Here is a 27448-nt window from a genome sequence, read left to right as displayed (position 1 = left end):
TAACATAAGTACAGTTAGCCACTTACCATTTCTTATACCCATTTTGTAAGTCTGTTATTCTCCCTTTCCTATAGATTAAAGGAGACAGAATGCAGAAAGTTGCTCTCCGGGCCATAGGATGAAAGGAGCTACGGGTTCTTTTGTTACCACACTCCAAAAGGGAACCTGCAATTCACCTGGCCTTATCTGAGCTTGTTGTCCTGGAATTAATAACAGTTATATATTGAATCAATTATTATAATTTTGGTAACATTTGACTGCTTAGAGGAACCTCAGAAGATTTTGCATATCCTCTGTTGATCTAGTTTTCTTTATGCAAAAATGGAGTAGGGAAGTAGGTCAGTGCCTGTGCTAAAAGCAAAAAAGTAAGCGCACTCATTTTTTTTCTTCCCCAAACATCATTATATTTTCGTCTTGGCTCGGAGACTGATACCACCAGTGCCCGCTGGCTTGGTGCTCTCTAACTCGTGGTCCGATTCCATATGGCATCTGTCCTAGAGGAGCCTCAGGTTTGGCTCCTCGCCAAAACCAAGAGCGGCATTGGCGCTCAGTCCCTTGTAGCTTGGAGGTGAGGTGCCGGCAGAGACACAGGCGCTTTCGTTGAAGGCCTGCGCGTGACCCCTGAGTCCTCCAGGAACCTCAGCCTCCAGAAACCCGGCTCGTGGAATAGTGAGTGATGACAATTGGCCTTAACATCTTAACGTGTCCAGATTCTGCAGACACCTGTTCTTAGGGGCGTGGCATTGGAAAAGTCACTTTACCTCCATGCCTCTCCGTGGCGTCATTTCAAGGCCAGCCCGTGGAGCTGTTGCAATACCGTATATCAAGTACGTGGCGAGTGTTCTGGCAAAGAGGAGGCCGTCAGTAAGTATTTGCATTCGAATCTGCTTCCCGCACCGGGCTAGGTGCTACAGATGGCTAGGGAGTGCAGAGAAGTGAGCCAGTCCAATTTTCTAAGCCTGAGGTCAGTCTAGTAAATAGAAGATCTTGCTGAGAAGGGGAGGGTCTCTGTTCCCATAATTATTCCTCTGTGAGGAGCACATGGGTTCTCTGTGGCCTCTGGCAGGTAGCCCCAGTGGTCTAACTGTGGACGCATCATTTCTGGCTTCCTTAGAAGTGTGAGCACACACAGCCTCTTGAGGACAGAAGAAGTCAGTAAGTCTCTGCTAGAAACACACAGCTGGGAGTGCAAAGAAGGAGGAGCTTGCCTGCATCAGAGCAAAGTGAACCAGTCTGTTGTGGTACCATTGGAATCTCACGTGGGGGTCAGCCATGGGGGGTCGGCGAGGGTTCGGGCCACCTGTCCTGCACAGAGGCTTTTGATTGAGAAGATGTGCTTTTGCGGTAGTTTGTGTAAGAAATAGATGTCGTTGGAACTACTTAAGGGGTTGTCAGGCACTTAGCATTTAACGATAATCTTGGGAACGGTTCTTTACAAAATGGCAAGTAGTTCGGAAATGACGTGTCCGTGTGGGTGAGAGGTGCTCACTGATGTTACCCTGTGGGGGTAGAGAAGAAGGGAATCCGTGGAGATGGAGACGTTGTTATGTGATTATTGAGAAGAATGTGTGGTTTAACATAGGCTCGATGGAGTGTCAAGTTCAGCATTGACCCCTCCTTTCCATAGATAGTAGAAAGGGGTGTGTGTGTGTGTGTGTTTCTCTTAGTGCTGCCTTTTATTTGGCAGTGTGATTCTAGGGACCCAGCAGGATTTGCTCTTGGCCTTGTCTTCTCTCGGATTTACCCTAAGCCATTCCCTCACAGCCCAAGGGAGACCTGACACAGTGTTCGGCCACATGATGGATTAGAAATGTTTCGTGCTTTGGAGCCCGTTGGGCCTAGGTTTGAATTCTCCTTCTATAGCATATAAGCCAGTCATCTTAAGAAAGGAACTTAATTCTTCGATGTTTGCATCTAGAAAATAATACTTTCTCATCGGGTTGTTATAAGGATTAGAAATGAGTGTAAAACACCTCCCACAGCATCTGTCATGTAAGCCCTCACTGAAAGATAGGCAGTGTTGTTTAGGGGATGAATTGCATTGGAGTCTCCTCCGTGAAAACCTGAGGACTGAGAAGAAGATTTGCAAAGGGTCAGTCATTTCCAAGCGCATTCTGAGTGCAAAGATACAATTTAACAGCAGGAGAAGCTAATACTGCTCAGACCCTCATCCCGGGCTGCATTCCATATCAGACACCCAAATCTGTGTCATGGCATCTGTCACTCCCATTTTTACTTGTTTGTTTGTTTGTTTATTTGATAGAGAGAGATCACAAGTAGGCAGAGAGGCCGGCAGAGAGAGGGGGAAGCAGGCTTCCCATCTGAGCAGAGAGCCTGATGTGGGGCTCGATCCCAGGCCCCTGAGATCATGACCTGAGCCGAAGGCAGAGGCTTAACCCACTGAGCCACCCAAATGCCCCTGTCCCTCCCATTTTATAGACAAAGAGATTAAGGCCCGGAATGGCACAGTTCAAAGGGGTGGCCCCGGAATTCAGAGCCCATGCCCTGAGCCCTGACAACCCACTCAGATCAGAGATCTGCAGGCGTCTCTGCAGGATGGCTGGTGGGGAAGGTTTATAAATAGGCACCCACAGAAAGAGCAAAGGCATGAGGCGCCAGCCCTCTCATCAGCTTCCCTTCCTTTAAGCACCCCCATGAGTATTTCTTGAGGAAAGGAGAAAGGCCTCCGTGGGGCAGGCAGCGCCGGGATGCTTGCTCTGAGTTCTGGCACGAGGGCTGGTGTACCGTCCCCTAACCCCTCCATTGTATTAACTCGGCTCTGTGCAGCCGAGATGCAAGAGCCCCATTTGTGGAACTTCCGTTTCCCCCTGAGCTGAGACCTGTGGCAGTGCCTTCTGCTTTTCAGGCTCGCTGACTGTCAGCAGCGGTAACCACAGCCCTTCCTGGCCCAGAAATACATCTTGCCACACTCTCTGCTCCCAGCGAGCTGTGAGCACGACATTCTGTCCTGCGTGGGGCTCTGCCGCCCACACTGTGCGGGAGTCAGCTGGGTTACAGAGTTCACTGAATCCTCCAAGGGCGATTTGTGAAGACGCAGAGGTGCCTGAGAACAAGACGAGCGATCATCCTCCACCGCAAACAAGCGTCACCCTGCACCCAAATTGTGGAAGGCAGATTTTGCACCCGGTATTTTATTCGGCAGAACATTTTTTCTAACAATAAGTTTGATTAGAGAAAAGCTCTGTAAGTGCTTCAAGTTAAGACAGTCTGATTGTTTATCTCAAGAATTTAAAAAAAAAAAAAAATTAAGTGGTAAACGGGGAGGGGTGAGAAGAAGTGGAAATCGGAGCCAGGACCTAGTGAAGAGTATTTGCCGCCATGTTCCTCTCGGGATTAAATTGAATTCAGGATTTCTCCTCTCCACAGGCTTTTTGTTTGTCTTTTAGCCTGATCGCAGGGTCTTTTTTAATCCGGAGCTTGGGGCGACCCGAGCTAGGTCCACAGCGGACGGAAGGTACTCTGGTGGTCTTCGATTGTGGGCTTTAACCTAATAAGGAACCCCGCTTAAGATCCTTGAGTGTCTTCTCATTATTTCCCCCAGGCTACCCGGAATTAACACCTGCCACTTGCAGTGAAGTTTTAGTCCCTGTGGCCCCTTTTTGACCTTTCTGCCTCCTGAGCTGGGCGCTGGCAGTGGCCATGGAAGTGGCTCTGTAGGTACCGTATCTGCCCGCCGTGTACTTGCTTGGGTCCATTTTATTTTCACAGGATAGGATGTGAAGTCAGGAACCCAGTACTGCAAATGAATGCCGCTCAGGGCATTCAGCCTTGTCACTTGGCCGAGTGGATCGGTTTAGGGTGCATTCAGGAGAGTCGGGGTGGGGGTGGGGGGCGAGATGAAGGAGGCAGGGGATTTTGCTTTGCTGTTTACTGCAGCTCAAATAGGAGGGATCCAAAGTAAAAAAAAAAAAAAAAAGAATGCCTTCATCATCATATTACATGACGTTGACTAGAACGGCAGAACTCTAAACCTGAGCGTTCTCTCTTCCAAATGATGGTTTTGGAAAACAGCATTAAGGAAGACTGATATGCAAAAGCTCATGGTCTCGCTCTTTGTATCAGCCCCAAATATGTACTGAAGCTAGGAGAAGAAAAGGCAGACTTTCCTCTTTTCTCTCCCAAACGTGTGATTGTTTAGAACTCAAGTACAACATCTGGAAGTCAGATATACAGAGAGCAATTTATGGAGTGTGAAAGATTTGAAATATTCAGTGTCCTTTAGTGGGAACTCAACTTTCTGGGGCTGCATTTTTTTTTTTCCGGCACAAAGCAGGCATTTCTGAGATCGCCTTTGCCTCTCTGAATTAAACCCTTTGTGCCTGGATCCCATAAACAATGTGCTTTTTAAACGGGAGCCCCCTCCCTGCCCGGCCCTTTTCTCCAGCGTGGGCAGCCAATGGGCTGCGCCGAGCCGCATTGCTGGAGCACTTTCCATTCTGAGCAGCAACAACGTCCTAATTTGATGCACACATGGATGCCTCGCGCACTCTGCAAATTCATCACCAGCGTCTTGCATTAGTCATCTGACGGACTGCCAAGTGTTTCATTTTCTTTTCATGTGACTTTATTATTACCACCTCTCTCCTCTCTTCCAAAACCCTCCAAAAGGCGCGGGGCGGGGGGTTGGGGGGGTGGCGGAGGGGGAGAATCCAGCAGCAATCCAGCCCTCCCCTCCTTTGCACACGAGAGCCAGTGTGGGGCTGATAAGGCTGCCGATGCGTTGGTGGCAGCCTTGCAGAGCCAGACCTGCACTTAACTTGCAGCTGCCTCCCGAGCCGGGCTTCAAGATGTCCACGCCCCGGGTGACAGCCGGCGGGGCGCTGCCCTGTGCTCGGGCGGCGATGCTGAACCGCAGCCTGCAGTGAGAGCCCGCAGCCGCTGCGGCCGCCGAGCAACCTAATGGTGCCTGTGCTTTGTTTTAGTTCATCAAATTTCTCCGACTCATTAGGCACTTTGCCCCGTGCTCCTCTTCCTCCTCCTTCCGCCTCCCCGCCCCCACCCCCACCCCCATTTTTTTTCTTCCTGTCCCTCACCGTGCAGCCCTAACTCTGGCTCCCGGTTCCCTTTTTGACAGTAACGGCACAGCCAACAAGATGAACGGCGCTTTGGATCACTCAGACCAACCAGACCCAGATGCCATTAAGATGTTTGTCGGACAGATCCCCCGGTCCTGGTCGGAAAAGGAGCTGAAAGAACTTTTTGAGCCTTACGGAGCCGTCTACCAGATCAACGTCCTCCGGGACCGGAGTCAGAACCCTCCCCAGAGTAAAGGTACAGACCGCTGGGGAGGGCTGGGGGTGGGCACGGGGTGGGGTGGAGGGGGGCGTGCAGTCTGGGGGTGCCGGGGCTGGAGGGGTTGGGGGGCGGCAGGCGGGCCCTGCGGGGCTGCCCAGCGCCCCAGGGAGGGAGGACCACGAGGGGAGCCGCCGCCGCCGCCCCGGGGCTCCGGCCAGCCGGGCTCCTCCCCGCGCCAGCACCCGCGCCCCCGCCCCGCGGCACAGGTGGACGGAGCCGGCCTGGGACGCGCGGGAGGGAGGAGTGGCGGGAGCGCGCGGCCGCGCCTCTGTCCAGGCGCGTGATCGCTCTCCCGAGGTCACTTCCCTGGCGGCGCAGGCTCTAACTCTTTCTCCCTCTGCCTCCACGTTCTTGCCGGTGCAATTACCATTGCACTGGACTTTTCCATAGCGTGTGGAGACCCTGAGATGCCTCCCGCACAGTTAGTGCAGTGCCACTGGTGTAAGGAAGAAAGGGTGTACTTTTTCAGAGGGACATCAATTCTTGGGGCTTAGATGGGGATCCTTAAGTGAAATGTGCCTTTTCGGGCGGGAAGAAGCACCCTAGTGGCCTGAAATAGTTAGCACACCTTCCGAAATGCGTGTGGTTTACGCCCTTGCCAGTGGTGAATTTCAAGTGCAGGGTCTGGTGGTTTTTACTGCCTCCATTTTAGGACGAGGGTGATGGGGAGAGGGTGTTTCAGTTATTAAAATAGAGATCAGAAACCTCTTTACTGTGCGGAAGCTTCTGTGTACTGGAGGCATCCTCTGTAGGCTCTGAGCAAACTAAATTTAAAAAAACATCTTCTCTGCTGCTTGCTACTGTTCAGTCTTTGTGGATGTTCTAACCTTGCTTTCTTATTTTTGTTTTTTCTGTTCTTGATGTCTTGGGCTATCTAACCCAGGGCTCCCCTGTCTTCTGAGTGGATCTTGCACTTTATTTTTCTCTGCTCCTTGGAAATTGGGTCTGCCCTGTTAATTTATTTCTCTGTTGCCTCTCAGGAGAGGTCCTGCAAACTCATGGTTGGGCTTTGTACCTGTGGTTGACTTGAATGCATGAACATTGGCACATACTTTTTCTCTGAGCCTCCTTCCCACTGTCAAGGTGAAGAGAGAGGAGGAAATCATCTTTGAGACTAATGCTTTGTGACCCCGAGAAATGGTGGGCTACCTCATGTTCTCTCTAGCTGCTGCAGTCTGATAGCACTTTGGGGAACCTTTGAAGAATTTTAAAGCCAGCACTCATTTTATAAGGGTGGACAGACACACCTTCCGATTTTGTTCCTAGGACTTTGTTTTCTGTCTCAAGGAGTCTAACACCAATAGTGTTCTTGGCTTATGTGGAATTTTGTCCCCACAAACTCGATTGTCCCATAATTTGAAAAAAAAAAAAATCACCTACCTAAAGTTCAATAAGATTTAAAATGTCACAAATTGGGGCAACATTGAGAAGGTTGTCGATAATATTCCTGAATTATTTATCTGCATTACTCCCAAATGGAGAAAACTAGAATTTGTTTTAATATGTAATTTCCGTAGTATCCTACTAGAGAAAAGATGGTACGTTGCACCAGACTAGTGCTAAAGAGTCACCAAATAAGGTTCAGAGAACTAGGCCAGGGACAGTAAGCGAGGGTTTTGGAGCCGTGGCCATACTTCATCCCAGTCCAGGAAAACATGCCTCCAAATTTCAGTCTGTCAGCATTTTTCAGGATGACCTCTGACATATGTGATCAAAGCTTATTTCTTCTGTCGCCTGATTACTTGCATTTTATTTGACACAAAGCCTGCCTTAGCCAGAAGACCCTCCTCTCAGTCAGAAAAGTGTGCATGGCCTAGTTCTTCTACCATTTTCTGTCTTTTCCCCAGCGTTTCCCTGAACACTGTCTTGACCTGGCCGTGCTTGAGACGACACATTTTGTTGACCTCATTCACTAGGTCTTAAAACCAACCTCATTTAAATAGTTGGCCTAAGCCCACCCCGTTCTTGGAGGGGCGAGGAGTCTAGAGGAAGGAACCAGCTTTTTTGAGCATGTAGGCTACGCACCCGGCTGTTTTAGGAGTCCATTCCTTTAGGTCTTGCGAAAATCCTGGAAGTAGGTGTCGTTGGTCACATTTTAGAGATGAGGAGATGGAGGCTCTGTGGAAGTTAAGCAACAGCCCCATGGACCCAGCTAGTAAGCAGCAGAGTAAGAAACTGAACTTGTACCTCCCGTCTTTGTGCGCGCCCCCCCCATGTACTCACCTCGTGGAGATGAGGCCACACACCAGCTTTGCGCCATGTCAGGGTGTGGGTCAGAGGCCTTCTCCTGTACCTAAATGCTCCCCCAAATGAAAGGAAGGAATTCTGCCCTTCACGAGCAAGGTCGATTTGGTCCCTGCCTTCGCGTTTGGTTTTCGTGCGCACAGGTTTAGATCGTACAAGATTCCAACCCATGGTACCATGGGATAGAAGCTACAGATGAAATCATTCAAATCTTACCTCTGGAAATATAGGTCAATTCCCATTACTGCGGACTCCAAATCTCACATCAAATATTGCTTGAAGTACGTGGGCCGTCAGCCAAAGCTTGAAAGGATTTTTGTTATACAGATATCTCTGTTTTAACGGTATTTGTTGTGATGGGATTTGAGCTGCATAATGACATTCCCTTCAGAGGATTACAGCCCTTAGCCACTTGCAGCCACAGCTTGTCTCGACCTCATACCTATGTGTGCCACGCGGTATTTTCCTGTGCACACGTGCTGTGGAACCTCGCGTTTGCCCTGGTCCAGACTCTCTCAGCAGAGTATGGTCATCATGTCTTCCCAGGGCTGATGGCACAGCTTCAGGTAACAGAATTTTCTACATAACCGTGGTCTGAATGATCTACACAGGCCTCTTGGTGTGGCCTTGAGTCATTGCCTCCCTGACACAAGTGCTTCCAAGGAAAGAGACAAAATCAGGTCATTACCTAATCCAGGTGCATTAGGTTTTTCCTGTCATTTTGCACCTGAAGTCCTTAAGCCTTGAAGCATCAGAACTTTCTTCTGTATTTTTAAAGCATCCTCTACGAGTTAGAGCCCAAACTGTCTGTGCCTTCTCCCTATTAATGTATGCCTTGTCAGCAACTCGGGGGAACCCAGCTCAGTGAACTGTCCCATGTCCCGCGACTCATGGAGATGACGTTTTATTTGGAGCTGTTGGTCGAGTCTATGGGTGGCGAGAGATACCACCTCGTAGTTCAGAGCACTGGTTTTGAAGTCAGACAAGCCTGCATTCAAGCTCTGGCTCTACCACGCCTTGGGCATGTTATCGAATCTCCATCTGAGGAGGGAGGCTCTGTTCTTGGGGCGGCTGAGATGGAAGTGGGAGGAGCTTGCGTGGCGCTGCTGACTACTACAGGGGCTGTTACCCTTGCTGTCCCCAAGAACCTGCGAGCTAATAGGGACAGTGAGGCCAGCGCGCAGGTAGCGATAATATTGGAGACCATGGGGTAAGGATGAGAAAGAGAGGGGCCTGTTTGAACTCTGGAAGCTCGGGGAGGGAATGGATGCTTAGCGGCTGCGGAGGCAGGAAGACGTGGCATCTTTTCCGCATCTCCAAAGAGGAAAACTGGATTTCCTTAAGTAAAGACAGTGTTGGGCATTCCAGGCGGCCGGACGGGCCTGGTTTCGAGCATGGAGGTGGGACGTGCAGGGCAGGTTCTGGGAGCTGTGAATCCTGCTCGAGTTCAAAGGAAACGTGAAGTCCATGAAATGAAATGCCAGCGGGGAAGGTCGCGACACCTGGAAACAGAGGCCGGAGCCAGTTCTTAGAAGGCCTTCCCTCTCTGGCTAGAGCCTAGAATTTGGTGGGAGACACCGTTGAGGGTCTGCAAAGGCCATGGCAGTGAGGGGAAGAGGGGACCAGGAGGCTGGTGAAGTGCTTCGGCTGCCGCCCACGGGGCCGGGACAGAGATGCCGGTGGCCGTGGCCGTGGAGAAGGCGTGTCCTGAGTGACACAGACAGGGCGGTGGTGGATAGAAAGGAGGCTCGATAGCTCAGCTGAGGCGGGGCTGAGCAGGAGGGCTTGGCCTGACCCGGGAGGCGTGGGGAAGCAGCCGCGGAGGGGATGGGAAGGAGAGGAAGCCTGAGCTCAGCTTTCAGCCCGTTGAGTCTGCGGTGCCTCAGGAGCGTCCAGAAGGCCGTGGGCCAAGGAGAGCCACTGGCTTTGGCGGCCGGGAGGGTGCGAGAGCGTTTCAGAAGGTGGAGGCCGTGGGTTGTGTAGGTTTACCTGTGGGCCTGGGCGCAGAGACTGCCCTTTCTAGTGGGCCGGCCTTTCTTTTTTTTTTTTTTTTCTTTAAGAAACTAATAAACACATAGAGCAAAAGGACATATGGAAAGCACAAGAAAGACCAGAACCAGGGTGTTTAAGGAGACAGGGTGGCTGAAGGGCACACGGAAAAGGGGAGAAGGGGACCTCAGCTGAGACGGCAGAGCCGTTCGAAGGAAGTAGCAGCCCGCAGGCTTCCGCGTCCTGGAGCGCAGTGGACAGTGCAGGTGCCCCGTCTTCTCAGGAGACAGGCGGAGGCCGGTGGAACAGAAGGTGTGAGGAGAAGGGATCGGACTTAAAACGACTGCTTTGGAAAAGTCCAGTGCGAAAGAAGAGCGGGGCTGCTGACGAGCGGGGAGGCCCCGTGACCCTGGGAGGGTGAAGTCTGGGAGCGGGGCCCTGAGGCTTGGGGCCCCGTGAGCGAGCCCGGACTGGGGATCACCTGTCGCCGGTGAGGCCCTGGACGGGCGGGGGACAAGGTCAGGAAGGGTACCGGCGTGTGGGGACTCTTCCCTGTGACCTGAAGTAGGGGAGCTGGTAGGGGCAGAGGGGTGGCTCCGGCCTGGGGCGGGCGCTCGTGGGCGAGGCCCGGTGGGGGTGGTGTGTCCGCGGAGCCCACGCCCCCAGCTTCCACGTAGGGGTAAATGCTGTTCCTTGGATCGTCGCTCTCTTGCTCGCTCTGTTCTCCCCGAAACCCTGACCCGGGACCCTAGTACCCGGGAAGAACAGACTCCGTCACCGGCGCTAGCCACACGGCGCTGCGCTCAAGGGTTCAGTGTTGTCCTCGAGTGTCCTTACGTTAAATGTTGTTACTCCGATTCTGCAGGGAGGAACACTGAGGGTCTCAGTGACTGGAACGCAGTCGTTTAACATTTGGCATTGGAGGGTGGAACCAGGCCCAGAGTCCTGACCCGAGGCCTCCCTGATCACCCCCCCACACACACACCCCCGCCTTTTTCTGCAACTTCTTACCCCAAGAGAGGCCAGAAACGGGAAGTGGCTGTGTCGCTATCGCTGCGTGCCGCAGGCCCAAGGAACAGCACTTCCTTTTTTCTTGAAATGTGCTCCGAGGTCGCGGCAGAAGGGTCCGCACCGCGGCAGCCCCCGCCGCGCCTGGAGGCCAGAGTGTTCTGGGAGGGAAAAAAACGAAATCCCCGGCTCCTCTGGGAAGAGTCCCTAAGTTTCAAAAGAGCGGTTTTGTGGTGGTGGCGGCGCCAAGGTGGCATGTCGTCTTCTTGATGGTCGGACTGCTACCGGGCCGGCGGGACAGCAGCTCGCCTCGGCCGCCCCTGCTTCAGGCTGCAGGAGCTCACCGGTGGCCTCGAAGTCTGGCCTCCTCTCTAGGGGAAGGACGAAAGGCACCAAAACCCGATCGTACACATTTCAGAATCTGACAGGGAGACAGTGGCCCCCTCCCCCACCCCAGCCCCAGTCCGGAAGATTGTCCCTGGGTGGGGTAGAATGAGAGCCAACTCCAGAACCTGTAAGGGGCTTAGAACTATGTGTTATCTCAAGCTCCTTCTGAGAATGCCTCTCCGCTTCCTTCATCCTTACAGTAACACTGTCACAAGCTCCCTGTGGTTGGCACATTCAGCGAGGGGACAACTGGGCTTGGCTGCCTGTATGGTCTGAGGAGAGGTGACATCTTCTCAAACTCTAATCTTTAAAACGTGAAAGGCTGCAGAGAACACCTTTGACCTTTTTATGGAAGTCATCCCATTGGAGGACCGGGGTGAGAGTGTTTTCACGGTTCATGCCTCTTCTTTCCTCCTCAAAGAACTCTGGTCAGAAACTTCCCTTAAGTGCCAGAAATGGACTCGGAACCAGGGTATTTAAGTGATGCCATCTCAGAATCCGTAATTGAGAAAGAATTCAAAATGCAACAAGGTGAACCAATTTTTACATTTCGGTGCACGCAGGTAGTTACAGGATTTCTGCCCTAAATCTCTTGGAAACTGGGGTTGCTGCCCTCGTTTTTCGGGGACAGGCCCAGTTTGGGTAACGCTCTCTCAGTGGCCCACAGGAAGGATCTTTCATCCTGAATTAATTTTACGTTAACGGAAATGGCTCTGTAACTTCCGGTGCCATCTTTGCGTTGTTGGCTGACCGAGGTCCTCCAGGATAAATATAAAAGGTGGTCAGAATTTTTATATTCATGCAGTCAGGGATCCTGATCACATGCTTGTGAGAGGAGAGGTTCAGTAGTTCTATCATATGGCTCTATGAAAGATTTAACAGTTCATTGTTTTAAATGGACTTCTACATTATTCTGACTTATGCAGACTGCACCCACAGCACTGATGGAGATAAATTAAGAAAAATGTTAAATTAGTCTCCTTTGGGTTACGGTGCCCCCCACCACCACCATTCTGATGCTGACATTCCCTGGACTGTGCCTGTCTAGCCCAGTTCTGGATTTCTGTCCCTTCTATCAAAGGGCAGCTTCTCCCCCAGCAGATAATATCTGTCTTGGGCATACTTTGATCCTTACATCTCTGGAGAGGAAAAGAGGAAGAAAAGGAAGGAGCGAGCCACAGAGGACACACAGAGAGAGCCCGATTCAAGGAAGGAAAGAAACTACTTAAGGCTGCTTCTAACCATTTTGTCTTCTCCTCTGTCTGGGACATCGGCTGGTCCCCAGCCATCTGGTCCCAAGGTAGGCTAAAGTAATAGGATTTAGCAACAGATTGGTGGAGAAAAAGTTTGCTTTTCTGGAATCAGCGTAATAAAAGAATAAAGAAAACAGGCTCTAGATGAGAGGGGAATGGATTTTTTTTTTTTTTTTTGGTAGAAATTTACATGAAAAGTAAGCCCAGGGCTCCATGGCCTCTGTCTGTTGGGATCCTTCCAACACATGTTACAGGTTGACTAGAACAGCGAAATCTAGACGATCTCACGATTTGCATTTCCCATTGAGTGTGTTGTACTTTGCCAGCCTAAAGGTCTTATTTGCCTTTTTATTTGCCTCCAATGAGATTTCTCCACATTAGACTTGTTCTCCCATCAGTTACACAAGTGAACCACTCTGGCTTACCATACAGTGGCTCCTTATGAAACCATCTTTGGAAATGACAAGTCCAGGTTCCCAGTCAGAAAGACCGTGTTTTCTTAGAGTCAGTTGCTCTGAAACACATACCGGTGGCCCAAGAGCTGGCGTGGCGTGACCTGTCCTTCCTTCCTCACTTCCACTCCGAAGACCCCAGCTGATCAGGCAGTCAGGCGGCGGAAAGCTTAGCTTTCTTCCTCCTTCAAGCTTTGCTTCTAATTAGAATTTATCATTAACCATAGCTAGATTTTAGAAGTGTTTAGAATGCTGGCATTAAAAAATGTAAATAAAGTCATTGTATACCTTGTGAAGAAGCGTATTGTTTTTAATCATTCCAACCATGGTGAAATGCACAGTGCTGTTGCGACAGCTACAGCCCTACCTCCTGTGTTCTTAGATGCTTCAGAGACTGAGTCTTCTTCTAGGACATACGGCCCCAAACGCTGACAGGATTTAGGCACAAGGTCTCAGGTTCTTTGTTCCTTGTCGGAACTGGACTGATCCTGAGATCATCTACTCACCTGCTTTCTTCTCTGATCCCGGCTGGCCCAAACTCCTGTGAGACCCGGTCTCCCTCCGGACACAAGAGTGCCAGGATGTGCCGCTAGGAATACATGCACAGCAGTCACATTGACCTTCAAGACTGTTGGTAAACGAAAAAGGGTTGAAAAGAGAATTGGCCAAATGGTGGTGGTGGGGGGGGAGGTAGAAGGTAGGCTAAAGTAATAGGATTTAGCAACAGGTTGGTGGAGGTTTTCATATTCTGGTAACAGAAATGATGGGTGATAGTCCATGGGCTTTCAGGACACTCGGTCAAGAGAATTGCAAACGTTCTGACCCCTGCTGTGAAATTCAGTAGAAAATCAAACATTAGGCATCTCGGTGATACAGGAGGTATCATGCTAGAGAAATTTGCAGTGAAGAGGCCGGTTATATGAATTAAAGAATTAGGGCCTTCCAGGGTGCGAGGGTATTTTCCAGTCGACTTTGGTGAGCACAGGCAAGGAGGAAGGAAGCACATCCTAAAGGCATTCGTGGCAGGATGAATGATGGGGTACACAGATTTCTCAAGGCCCGTGGACGGACACAGAGGCAGAAGCGTCCAAGCAGCTTTCTGCTCCAGATGGAGAAGAGAGCTAGTTCGCCGAACAGGGTCAGGTTATCATGGTAAAAACTAATGGCTCTGGGAGAATGGGCCTGGCAAGCGAGACACCCCCGGCATAGGTATACGGATCGATATTTTTTCACTCTCTATGTAAATTACTGAGAAAGATGCCCCTAATCCAGTTTCCACGTTCGGGCATTCATTCAAATCGGAGAAACCCGATCAGAGAAATATACTTTGGACCGTGATGGGTTTAAAGAATAAAGAAATGTAATTTCTCTATTTCCATTAAGGGGATCATAAATTGGAATCAGAGATGAATTCAAGGATTGGAAGGGAGTATGCATTCATCACACTCCTTGATTGGCCCCGAAGCTGATCATTATAAAGTATCTGGGGGTGTGGCAGGGCTTCAGTCCATGGAGAGGAGTCCTGTAGCCCAGCACATTCAAGGGTAGACACTTGTCTCTCTGTCGTGGTTCCGTGTGTCATCTGCAGCTCTCTTGCCAGCTAGGCCCATGAATTGCTGCTCCTTTTTTTTTTTTTTCCTTTCTAATTCCCTTGCCTTCTTTTTAGTTTCGGGTGGAAGAAAAAAAAAATGCTTCCTAAATTCCTATAGTTTAAGGGGAGCTGCATCACAGACACTGGAGGGACACAGTCGTAGGGACCGTGGGGGACACGAGAGACATTGCCTCGGACAAGTTCATGGTCAAAACGATCTGCGAATGCTCAATGTTACGAATGAAGGTAGCAGACGCCAAATGGTAAAGAGCAGGTAATCCGCCGCCTTGCGCAAAGAGCTTTTTTGCTCCGCTCTAGGCCGCTGTGCCCGATATCAGGAAATGGTATTGAAGACGGATCAAGGAGACAGGAGGCTTTCCAGGGGAGAGCGGCATGATTCACAGAGGTCTAGGAAGGTGAGCCCATATGGAAAGGTCCAGGAGGTTAACTTAAAAGGCCTGAGAGCATTGAGTCACAGGAATGAAAAGGGAGGAAGGCTGTAGCAAAACATGAAAAGAGAGGGATTGTGCTCTCAGAAAAAAAAAAAAAAGGGGGGGGGGGAAGAATATGATTGAACTTTTGAAGATGCTTAAGTACAGAGCGAGGCTATATATAGATAAGGTCTTTGAATTAATGCTAGACCCCTGGATTCTGCTGCTCAGACTTAAAATGTTGGCACAGCAGCAAAGTGTAGAGTTTGAGCCAAACTTTGACACAGAAGAGGTGGCGAACTCAGAACATGATGAAAGTGACGGAGATGGCCAGCTCGCTGACCCCCAGCCCCCAGCCGTGGGCCTCCGGCCGGCGCTCTCTTGAGGCCTCATGCCTGGCTCTTTTGTAACAGGGATTGGAGCCTTGAAAGCCCTGGATCCTGTTTCATGTCGACTAGAAAAGATGAAAGATGTGGCCCGGAAATCTAATGCCGTGTTTGCCGAAGCGCCATCACGGGGCCGTAAACGTTTATCGGCCCCTACTGTGTGCAAGGCGTGGCACTCCAGGCTGGGGACAGACAAACAGGTCATGTTCTTTGCCCCAGAAGGAGAGGAGGAATGGGACAGTAGGAAAGACAGGGTGGCCATATGTTCTTCGAAAGCAGAGAGTCGGCTTGGGTGACGCAGTGTCCATTTTGTGCATGGGAACATTGTCTCTTTGGGAAAGGACACTCCAGTGGCTGCATGTGCAGGAATCTTTGGCTGGTTCTGTAAAAAAGGTGAAGGGAGGGAGTTCGGGGAAGAAGGCATCCGATGTTTATTTTCCAGCAATGGGCCCCCGATGTCTTTAACCCTTTTTCATCGTCTTTAATTTTCCCACTTCTTTCTCCTCCCTGGAGGGCATGGAGGACAGGAGGAGGTTCACGTTTTCACTGAATGAACCTTCTGGAGGGTTCCCCGTAAAATGCCGAGTGGTTTGCTGCCTGCCGTCCTGTAGGAGAGCACAGATGTGGGTGACGTGTCCGCAGGCCCTGGGTACCCTCTTTCCGTGGAACGTCTGTGGTTCACGGTCCTGTGGAAGGATGTCTGCCCCGCCTGACGCAGCTACATCCAGCTGGTGCTCCAGAGTGACCAACAGCCTCATCCATGTAGGAGGCGTGCGTGTGCTTGTTGTATACTTACACAACACACACATCTGTTTTAAACTTGGTGGTGACACAAAGTACATTTCTGCCAACACCGTTTCTTCAGATGGTTGTGTCATTGCCTGCATGGGCGACCACTGAGGAATAAATTATTCATAGAATATTGAACGTAAAGTGCCTCTTGCAGGGCCGGGCCTGTGGTGGGGAGAGGTTAAAGGACCGGAAGCAGCACAGAGTAGCGAGAGCCCGAGAATGCAGGGGTGGGAAGCCATCGTGGCCTCCAGACTTCGTAAACTGTGTGTTAGGAAGACTGTGCAAAATTTTTTGTGCGCAGACACCTCCTAATGCTTCTCTCTCAACTAGTTTGCTAGGAAATACTAGGCGGGATTTAAATAGGCATTTTACAGGGAACAAAAAGACCATGGTGGGAGGGGGCCAGGGGCGGGGTCGTCAGGAAAAACCAGTGATCTCTGGAGACAGAGTATAAATGTTGGCAAAACAAATATTTGAAACTCTGTAGCGGGCCGCCTATGGATTCCAAACCCAAGCAGTTATTCAGAATTCTTGGTCCTCATGTCCTGGCCTGGAGGACAACAGGCTCTTTCAGAATAATTGTGTCTGATTATCTTGCTTTGGCCCAAATTTCCATAGACTCTGGATAATAACTCGAGGCCTTACGTCATGTTGTTCAGCGCACTGGGCTCTGTTTAATATTGAGACACGTTGTGGTAATTGACACCAGCATAACACCGAGTCAGTGCAACCCAGTGAAGAGGTAGAGTTCTATTTTCCTCTCTGGGCTGCTGCTTAAAGATTCTCCTTCAAGTCAGGTTGGTGGGTGTTTGTATAGCTGGGCGCTCGGTTTTTGATTATGTGTGCGTGTGTTTACGTGAATATTTTGTAAAGAATTTTCAGTTATTCAAAAGAGGATGTGAACCAAGCTGTTTGGATCGTGTTTAAAAAAAAAAAAAAAATCAATGGAAAGCATTGCCTAGTTCATAAATCCCCGCCATGCAGGAAACATACCTCTCTTTCACACCTCCCACTTCCTTTATGCTGCGGGGGGCAGGGGGGGGGGACCAGATCAACTTGGTTTCACTCTCTAGATTAAATAAAAGATGTCCACGGCAGAACAGCAAGCAGGGTTCTCGTGTCTTGAGTCCTCTGTAAGATGCTCAGGAGCTGTCCGGGCAGATAGGACATTTTGAGAAAAAGGATCACTGGTTTTGCCCTTGGTCTTTAGGACTGAATGCTGTCTTGTTCGTGTGGGGCAGGGATGCTTGTTATTAGCCAGGAAGGGTTGAAGAGGGCCCTTCCTCTGCCTGCCCTGCCCTGCGTGTTCTCCCTGGGGCGGGAATGGAAGCTGGAGAGAGGGATGCAGGCAGGTGCCGTCTCCCATCGGGGCCCTGGGTGCGGCCGTGGTGTCCCAATGGTGGTCTTAAGGGACAGCCACCCAGTGGCTCTATAAACCAAAACCTAGCTTGGGAAAACACTGCTTCTCAGCAGGGTGAGTGAGAAGACCTCGGAGATGGGTGTCGAGGTAGCTTCTGAAGGGTGGGACGGATCACTGAACCTAAGGTAGTCCTCTGAGAGCTGCTGCTGTCTACCTGCCCCCCCCCCGAACCCTCCCCGCACCCCGGCCTGCTTCTGCAACCCCCAGCAAGCAACAGGGCTCAGGCGGAACCAGGAAACGCAATTTCCAGGCTCGGGCCTCTCTCGTCCCTGCCAAGCCCGCTGCTGAGTGTGGTACTCTCTTTGTGAAGTGGACATCTGTCTAATGGGAACTGGATTGTGACCACCAGTTCATTTTACGCGGGGCCCCGTACAGCTGCCAGATGGTGGCGGGGCTTAGCTGTTTTGCAAGTCCAATACGGGTCGCGTGCCACCCCCCCTGGGGGGCGGGCAACCGAGGGGGTCCCGCCACCGCGCCCGCAGCCCCGCAGAGGCAATGCCTCCAAGAGCCCAGGCTTTGCTCTAATCTCCCGGAAGGAAGATTTCAGGAAAGGTAATGAATAAATTAAAGCCACATTTTAAAAAAATCAGGTCTGTGGGGTTTTCCTCGCTGTCTAATTGTTCCCTAATCTGGACTTAGGAGAACAGTTTTTAAGTGGGACATGTCAGGCTTTTACTGCACAGATTAAACTCCAAGGCAAATAAAACTGTGACAGCTTAAGAGGCCACCGGAAGTCTGCGTCCAATGACAGAGTTGGAGCTTTAAAGCTAGGCCGATGGGTCGTTTGAAGGCCTGCCTCCTCCCTCGAGGGGACCGTGCCCAGAATGCTCAGACGAGAAGAGCCAGGCCTGCCTCTCTGTGGCCCGCCCTTCGCCTGCATTAGCCGAAGAAAGCCCACCAGTCGGACTGCCCTAGCAACGCGGAATGCTGTGTGGACACAATATTCCGAGCCATGTTCGCCATGAAAACGCTTTATTTTTAGAACACTTCAAAGCGAGGAAACCGTTAAGCCCTATCGCATCCTCCCCCGCCACCAGCCACTTCCACCCCCTGCCCCAGGCAGAGCACACCCCCACTTTATGAAAGAGGAACCTGAGACAAAGATTAAGTGATGTTCAGAGCAAGGCTGATAATGCCAGGGAAAATTGCTGATCTGGTCTTAAAATCGAACACATCCTTCGGAGTAATTTTTATAATGCTCCTACTTCTTTTACCTACGCCATGTGGGTTCCATATGAACTTCCATCTAAGCCTTAATATTGTATGTGGAGTTCAAAAGACAATTTAGCTTCCCATTTACTTCCCTGGCATTCATTCAAATACAAATAGGCGCATAATACCGTACCGTAAAAATCAAAGCCCCGGGCACACTTTGAAAATCTTGGAGAATTTATAGTACTTACTTTCATAAGTATCTTTCATGCTACGAGCATAAATTTCCTTGTTAGAAGGCTGTGTCTTTTTTAATCTCTGAAACGCCTGTGCCGAGCTCGGTGCCAGGCATGAAACGGGCACTCGGAATTAGCTGCAGATTGAACGGATGAGGGGCTACTCCGTCTCTCTGATCAGCACCGACGTGCCCATTTTTGCACTTACTGCGGAGAAGCGGAGAGAGGCTTTTCGTGGCTCTTAGAAAGTGTTTTAAGAGCCTTCTGTGCCAAGCAGTGTGCACCGTAGGGTCCTGGGGATGCAGAGAAGGAAGGTGTGGCCCACGGCTGCAGGGAGCTCAGGGTCTGGTGGGGGGCTGGTGGGGTGCCCAGGGGTGCCCTGCTCTGAAACGGAAACCTTTCCCTCTGTCCCTGGGGATGCCTGCCCCCAGGTCACCCCCAAATATACAGGCTTGGGGCTCCCTTACACAAGGCTCTACTCATTAGTCTGCTTCTCAGCAACATGGTGTCAGGGGAAAAGAAAAAAAAAGACAAGCCAGTGAGTTTCCTAAATCATAAAACCCTGTGCAGATGTGAGATGTGATAGACGGTTAGGTGCGTGCTTTTCCCAGTGCAGGTTGATCTCCATGCCATGTTGCGCTTCGCTCACCCTCTCCTACCGAATCAAATGCCGGCTCCAATAAAATACTATTGGAGTTGGCCTGTGGTCAAACCAGAAAGGCTCCATTGGCTCTGGGGTGCCAGATGGGGGCGGGGGAGTGCTGAGGATAAAACGCTAGTTTCTGACCCACCTCCCCAGGCTACTTGGCTTGTGACCAAGAGCACGTTACTTGACACCCCCGTGCCTCGGTTTCCTCATCTGCAAATTAGCTCTGATGGTCCGTGGGTTCGCAGAGATCATACGTAGAGCCCTCAGCCCAACAGCACGTTAGTACTCGTCGTCCTCTCGAGGAGAGGACACTGAAACCCACTTCTGCCAGCAACACCCCTGCGTACAGCCTACAGTCAGCACCGACTAGCTTCTCGGTAAGAGCAGGGTCGGTCTTCGGTCTTATGAACCCCAAAACAAGTGATCTTTATGCGGAGTCCCTGCCCCGCGCCAGGTCCTGCACTAAGGGTGACGGTGTTACAATGTTACAAGGTCCTGTGATCACACAGATGCTCGCAACACTCCTCCAAGGCAAATACTCTGCACTGAGCCCATGTTACAGCTGGGAAAACAGCGACTGAGCAAACAAACCCGTCCTAAGTAGTTTGTCCTGAGAATCCAGCCTCCTGACTGCCTGGCCTCCGGGGTTCCTTAGATCACACTGGGTGTGTCTGTGTTCTTGGTGTTTGTTATTATGCTGAAATCATCCATTTCACTTCAAAAGGCACACTCCTCTGGCATCTTTTTACTCCTGCCACTTGGCGCAGCGGGTAACCAACAGGCGCTTAATAATGTTTGTTGAACAATATTGAACTCTTCCCCAAGCACTCCTTGGCTTTCGGCAGCCCTGCCTTGTGTCCCGTCTGTCTTCTCTCCCTAGAGGCGTTATTTCTTCTTCCCAATTCCGATCGCTTATATCCTGGCCTTTCAAAGGCTAGTGCAAGCGTCATTTCATCCAGAGAAGCTCCTTTTGGAAACCCCACTAGAGTCACGTCCTTTCCGCTGAGATCCCCGGGACACCGTGTCTCCCTCTCCCCATGCACAGTGCTTTTGGTTGTCACACTGCAGTTGCATGGGCACTCATCTTACTGAACTGGAAGCTTCTGGCAGGCATTCAGGGGCTATTTCAGTCCGTCGGCAGACCTTCTAGAACCTCACAGAACTTCTTTACAACCGAGCATTCGAACTGTCCTGGGCATCGGTTATGTGAGTGTTTGCAGAACATTCAAGGGAAAGAGCTCCTTTTTTCCCCTCCAGCCTCGTCCACATATTTTTTCCTCCTTTATCTTTCCATGGCACGTTGAAATAGCGGGTCCCGTTGCATTCCCGGTTTTTGAATCAGCTGGTGGGCACTCCACGGAGCATGGACATATATTGTTTCAACTGAAGCAGCGGAAGTAAGAGAATCATTTGAGAGTGTCACTGTAGTGTGAAAAGCTTTGGCGTTTCAAATAAAACAAGGCAGGAGAAGAGCAGTTGACTCTGTAGCTAGAGTCTCCTGCAGGGACAGGCTCCGCGCCCTCGGAGCAGCGCGCTCACCTGAAACCCCGCCAGACTTACAGATGTTTCCTTTGGCTCGGGCGCCAGGAGCCACACTGCCGTTCTCAGGAACAGTTCCATTCTGGCAGGGACTGATGTAACAGGGAGTGGTGGGGCAGCCAACAGAGAAATGACTTCATAGGTCTTACCCATTTCTAGTTCCTTAGATCCTGGGGCGCGCATGGCTCGTTCCCTCCGCGTTTTCATACATCACTTTACTCACTTTGTGCCAACACATACAGCTTTTTATGAGCCTGGGAAAGCTCCACTCCGCCGAGTGCATTTTTGGAACTCCGTGAGGTGAGGACCTGGTGGGTTTCACCTCTGGGCCTGAGCCTAGAAATTCCCTGAAGGTCACATGTAGGTGAATGGAACTGTTCCAAAGTGGGGTTTTTCTTCCCTCCGGGACTCAGATTATAACACAGAAGAAAATGTATCCACCCAAGAGGGCCGAGGGAGGAGGTGAAATTAAAGGGAGGGAGGGAACGTTCCAAGGCTGTGTCTCTTGCCTCTGATCTCTAGCCCGAGGGTTTTAAACTGCCCCTTGGAACGAGATGTCCGGCCGGCACACACCATGCCCACAGCTCGAACGCACCTGTTTTCTGCTGCTTGTCCCTGTTGCTGGTGCTGGTGCCGCCTCCTTCCTGTCAACCAAGCTGCAGATCTCCAGAGCTTGAATCTCTTGCCGTCTTCTAGCTGTTCTTTTCCATTCCCCGCTCAGTGTTCCGTGTTCTCAAAGTACTGTGTGTCGACCCAATAGCCTTCCAGATACATAATAAATACAAAATACAATGGACATTACCACACGTTTCAAATCTTGTATCTTACAACGTGGGTCCACCTCTGAAGCTATCACCACAAGGAAAGGAACCTATTCATTATCCCAGCAACTTCCTCCTTTTCTGTTGGGAGCCCTTCCCTTCCCGACCCCACACCCAGGCAGCCAGTGATGCTCTCTGCCATCGTTAAGTTTCTGTTTCCTGGAATTCGTGTAACTGCAGTCATAAGGTTGTGCCTTTTTCTGACCCAGTGTGTTTCACTCCGCATGTGTTTCAAGACTCGGGATCAGGACTTCCTGTCTTTCAGGACTACGTTGTAATGGCTGAGTCACATTTCGTTGAATGGTTGTATCTCTGTTCTCCACACTCTGTGCATGGGCCTTTGGGTGGTTTCCAGTTTTTACTGTTAACTTTACAAACAAGGCTGCTGTGAGCATTCACGTACAAATGTCTGTGTGCTTCGGTGTCTCTTGGAAACATTCAGGAATGGAACAGCTGAATCAGATGGTTAAGTGTAGATTTAACTTTGTAAGAAACTACCGAACTATTTTCTCAAATGATGGTACCATTTTGTATCCTCCCCAGCAGTGTAGGCGTCTCAGACCCTTCCTGTCTTCGCCAGCACTTGGTATACTCAGTGTTTCTAATTTTAATCATTCTAAAAGGTGTTTATTGCCATGTGTCATTGTGGTTGTAACTTTCATATGACGAAAGGCATTCATCATCTCCTGTTCTTACTCAACACTCCTCTTTCTTCCTGGTGAAGTGTCTGTTGAGATATTTTGCCAGTTTTTTAACTGGTTTCCTTGCTGTTGAATTTTGAGATTTCTGACCTCCTCTGTATACAAGGCCTTCACCAGATCCATGTCCTGCAAATACTTGCCGCCAATCTGTCTTATCTTTGCAATCTCTTAACGGTCTCTTTGTAAAAGCAGCAGTTTTTGATTTTGATGAAGTTTTACTAGTGTGTTCTTTTACTGATGATGCTTTTGGTATCAAAGAAAACCTAACGCACAGTCACATACACACACATAAGAGGCACTTTTACTTCCTTTCCAATGTAGGTGTCTTTGTTGTTTTGTTTTATTTTTTATTTATTTATTTTTCTTTCCTGCTTCCACTGGCTACACACTCCAGGACAGAGTTGAATGGAGTGTTAAGAATGGGTAGCATTATGATGGTTTTTTTGTTCCTGGAAGAAAAATCATTCTTTTACCATTAAGTATGATATGAGCTAGAGGTTTTACATAGATGCCTTTTTATCAAGTTCAGCGCGTTTCCTTCTGTTTCCTGTTTCGCTGAGAATTATCATCAGGAATGGATATTGGGTTTTGTCCGTTGCTTCTTCGGCATGTTTTGAGATGATCCTGTGAGACTCTGGCTTTCTTTATTAGTTCAGAAATTTGGTGACTCACACAGATTGATTTTGGATGTTGAAGTAGCCTTGCAAACAAAACGGGGCACCTGGGTGGTTCAGTTGGCTAAGCGTGTGTCTGCAGCTCAGGTCATGATCTCAGGGTCCTGGGATCCAATGGAGCCCTAAGTCAGGCTCCCTCCTTAGCGGGGAGCCTGCTTCTCCCCCTCTGCTGCTCCCCCTGCTTGTGTGTGCATGCATGGGAGCACGCTCTCTGTCTCAAATAAATAAATTAAAATTAATGTTAATTAATCTAATAATTTTCTTTTTTTAAAGATTTATTTATTTATTTATTTATTTGATAGGCAGAGAGGCAGGCAGAGAGAGAGAGGAAGGGTAGCAGGCTCCCTGATGAACAGAGAGTCCGACGTGGGGCTCGATCCCAGGACCCTGGGATCATCACCCGAGCCGAAAGCAGAGGCTTTAATCCACTGAGCCACCCAGGCGCCCCTTAATTTTCAAAATAAACAAAGTGACCTTGCATTGCTGGGACGTAAACCCCCCTTTATTAGGATGTGCAGCCCATATGGGATTCTGTTTGCTCAAATTTTACTTAGAATTTTTGCATCTGTATTCAAGAGGGAGGGGCATTGTTAAGTGGTTTTCTTCTCATTTCTTTAGCTGATTTCGGTTTGATGTAATCCTGGCCTCATGAGTGATTTGGGAAGTATTGCCTCCATTTCAATTTCCTGGAAAAGTTCATGTTGGGTTGTGTTACTGTTTTCTTAAATGTTTGGTAGAGTTCATGCAGAGGCCATCTGAGTTTCAATTTTTTTTTTTTTTGAGAAAGTTTTTACACACAGATTTAATTTTGTTAGTATATATAGATGTGAATGTTCTTAATGTATATATATATATATATATATATATATATATACACACACACACACACACACACACACACACACACCTGTATGTACCTGTAAGTTATATGTTATATGTTAGGTTATATGTTTCTTGTTGAGTTTCTCTCCTCCAGAGAATGTCTGTTTCATCTACCTTGTCAGATTTATTGGCATGAAAATGCATGTAATGTTCTTTTGTCCCTTTAATATCTGTAGAATCTATAGTGATGTCACCTCTCTCATTCCTGATATTGATAAATTATGCTTTCTCTCTTTTTTTCCTTCATCGGGCTAAAAGTGTCTCAGTTTTATTTGTCTGCTCAAAGAACTAACATTTGCTTTTCTTGATTTTGGTTTTGTCTTTTTTTACTCAATTTTATTGACTTCCACTTAGATTTTTATTCTTTGTTTGCTTTGGTTTTAATTTGCTTTCATTTTTTTGGTTGTTTAAGGGGGAACTGAGGTCATTAATTTAAAATCTTCCTCCTTTCTTGATGACCCCTTTGAATATGTACTGCTTTACTTATGTCACACAAATTTTGATGTGTTGTGGTTTCATTTTCATCCAGTTCTAAATTCTAAATTTATTTTCTAATTTCCTTTTTGATTTCTTCTCTAACCTATGGTTATTCAAAGTATGTCATTTAGTTTCTAAACATTTGAACATTTTTTAAAGACTGTTCTATTATTGATTTCATATTCTGTTTCACTGTGGTCCGGGAACATAACACACCTTGAATGGCTTGAAGACTTTGAAATTTGTCGAGAATTACTGTGTGCCCCATAATTTGGCCTGTCTTGGTAAATGTTCCATGTGTGATTGCAAATCAATATCATGCTGTTATTGAACTAAACATGCTACAGATTTTGGCTTGGTTGATAGTGTGGTACAAATCTTCTGTATCCTTACTGGTTTTCTATATCCTCATTTTATCAGTTACAGGAAAAAAAGCTATCGAAATCTCCAAATATTATTGTGGATTTTTCTATTTATCCTTTCAGTTCTGTTATTTATTTGCTTTATGTATTTGGAAGTTCTATTCAGTGCATAAATGTTTAGAAAATTTTATGTCCTCTTGATGAGCTGACCCCTTTATTATTTTGAAATAACCTTTATTTCTGGTATTATCCTTTGATTTGAAATCTACTTTGATAGGTATCAATATAGCCACTCAAGTTCTCTTTTAAGGGTGTTACAATGGTCTTTCTCCTTTCTTTCATTTTTAACCTGTTTGTATCTTTATATGCAAAGTAAATTTCTTGTGTATAGCCAAGAGTTGGGTCTTACTTCTTTTTCGATCTTTGTAACAAGTTTGACCTTTTAATCGACGTATTTGCTTCATGAACATTTAATGTGATTTTTTTATCAAGTTGGTATAGGTCTACCATTTTATGGTTTGCTTTTTATTGCTCCTTTCTGTTCTTTGTTCTCTTTTTCCTCTTTTTCTGTCTCCTCTTAAGGTTTTATTCCATTTGATCATCTTTATTAACTATAAAACTCTCTGCTTTGTTATTTTAGGAGTTCCCTTAGGGTTTATAGTAGATAACTTTATCTTACTACAATTTACCTTCAAATGATAGTATACAACTTTGCATATAATTTGAGAACCTTACAGTAGTATACTTCCATTTTTATCTCCCAGACTTTGCACTATTATAGTCAGACATTCAACTTTGACATATGCCATAAACCACACACTACCTAGTTATTTTTATTGAGGTGATCAGATTTCCTTTAAAGAGATTTAAATAATAATAGGGAAAATATTTTTTTTCTTATTTTTATGTTATTATTTCCAGTGCCTTCTACTTCTATTCCTTTGTTTGGACCCCTATTTCCTTCTGGTTTCATTTTTCTTTTGATAAAAGACTTCAATTAACATTTCTTAGAGAGTAGATCATATGTTTTTAAATTCTTTCACCTTATGTATGTCTGAAATCACTTATTTCACCTTTGTTTTTATAGTATATTTTCACTGGGTATAGAATTCTAGGTTGACAGGTATTTTTCCTTCAGTATTTTATTTTTTATTCTTTCCAGTTCTCTTGAGAATTGACATACAGCTTTGTATTCATTTAGGGTATAAAACATGGAGATTTGATTTATATATATATTATAAAATAATCACCACAGTGACCACTTCAGTGACCACGCATCACTTCACATTGTTACAGATTTTTTTCTTGTGCAGGGAACTTTTTTTAAGCTTTTTTTTCTTGATCACTTTCAAATACACAGTACCGTATTTTTAACTTAGCCATCATGCTGTATAGTAGATCCCCAGATCGTATTCCTCTTACAATTGGAAGTTTGCATCTTTGACCCCCTCTGCTCATTTCCCCCACCCTCCATCCCCCGCCTCTGGTAACCACAGTCTATTCTCCGTACCTGTGAGGGATTCACAGTCTTTTCGTTTGTATCGATCCGGATAAGAAATTTGATGTCATCCTTACCTTTATTTCTTCATTCATGACTCTTCATTCCTCCATCTTCTTTTTTTTTTTTTTCCTCCATCTTCTTTTAAGATTTTTTCTTTATTAAGGTTTTAAGAAATTTCATTAGAAAGTGTTGTGATTTAATTTTCTTCCTATTTCTTGGGCTTCATTGAGCTTTCTGGATCTGTGTGATTACAGTTTTCATCATAATTGGAGATTTTTCAGTTCTTAGATACTTTTCCTGTCCCCTTTCCCCATTCTTTCACGGATTCCAGCCTCTCAGAGTCACCCTGTGGCTCGCGGATCTCCTCCTCTTCCTCTTCTTAAGTCTTCTTTCTGGATTTCAATTTGAAACACGGTTCACTCATTTTTTTCTTTAATGTTTAATTGACCTTTCTTCCCATCCATTATCTTACATATCTCAGTTGTTACAGTTTTTAGTCTCTAGAAGTCCATTTTGGGCGCTTTTGGTATTTTCCAAATTTCTACTTACCTTTTGAAATATACAAAGACTGGGATAAAAGTCATTTTAATGTTCTTGTCTACTAATTCTAACATCTATATCCAATCCAGGTCCTCTCAGTTAGTTGTTTTTTCTCAACGTGGACCATGTTTTCCTCCTCCTTTGCATGGCTAGAAATCTTCACCAAGATACCAGAAATGATGAATTTCATCTTACTGGGTTCTGGACTTTTTTTTGTATGCCTCTAAAAAATGTTGAGCTCTGTTCTGCACTGCAGTTAAGATACTTATGAGCAATTTAATTGTTTTGAATCTTGCTTTTGGGATGTATTAGGCCCGTCTGGGACAGTACCCAGCCTTGGGCTACTACTTCTGGGATCAGGCCTTTCTGAGTTCTCTAACCAGTGTGCTATGAAGTCATTTCTCTAGTCTGGCTGCTGGGAATGGCATTATTCTTAGTTATTAATCCTTTTGGGGGCCCCCACCACCCCATCTTTGATAGTTTCTTAACGCACGTGCACTGACTGGTATTGTACGGTAGTCTTCAGGGGGAGCCTTTTCGGGTGCCTGGGGTTCTGTCTGTGTCATTCTCTCCCCTTGGGACTCTCTGTGAGTTCTACCTGTCTGTCCTCCCCAGACTCTCAGCTCCAAATTCTTAACATAGGTT

At 47.9% G+C, this 27448-nt stretch overlaps 1 protein-coding gene across 36 annotated transcripts in view; it reads left to right on the top strand.

Annotated features, from left to right (window-relative positions):
• CELF2 (CUGBP Elav-like family member 2) overlaps window positions 1-27448 on the top strand; it is an 815373-nt gene that overhangs the window by 654491 nt on the left and 133434 nt on the right. For 16 of the 36 annotated variants that reach the window (XM_082738883.1, XM_082738882.1, XM_082738909.1 and 13 more), the window contains one exon: window positions 5096-5292. In XM_082738883.1, the coding sequence (XP_082595009.1) occupies window positions 5115-5292 (178 nt within the window). In that variant the 5' untranslated portion in view covers window positions 5096-5114. Of the gene's footprint in view, window positions 1-337; window positions 865-2931; window positions 3205-4473; window positions 4580-4693; window positions 4924-5095; window positions 5293-27448 lie in introns of those variants that run through there. The other 20 variants (XM_082738902.1, XM_082738897.1, XM_082738891.1 and 17 more) reach the window with 11 other exon arrangements.

Source organism: Mustela nivalis (assembly GCF_964662115.1).
Source record: "Mustela nivalis genome assembly, chromosome: 7".
NCBI lineage: Eukaryota > Metazoa > Chordata > Mammalia > Carnivora > Mustelidae > Mustela > Mustela nivalis.
Note: the sequence above shows the minus strand (reverse complement) of the source record. Positions and strands in the feature narration are given on the sequence as shown.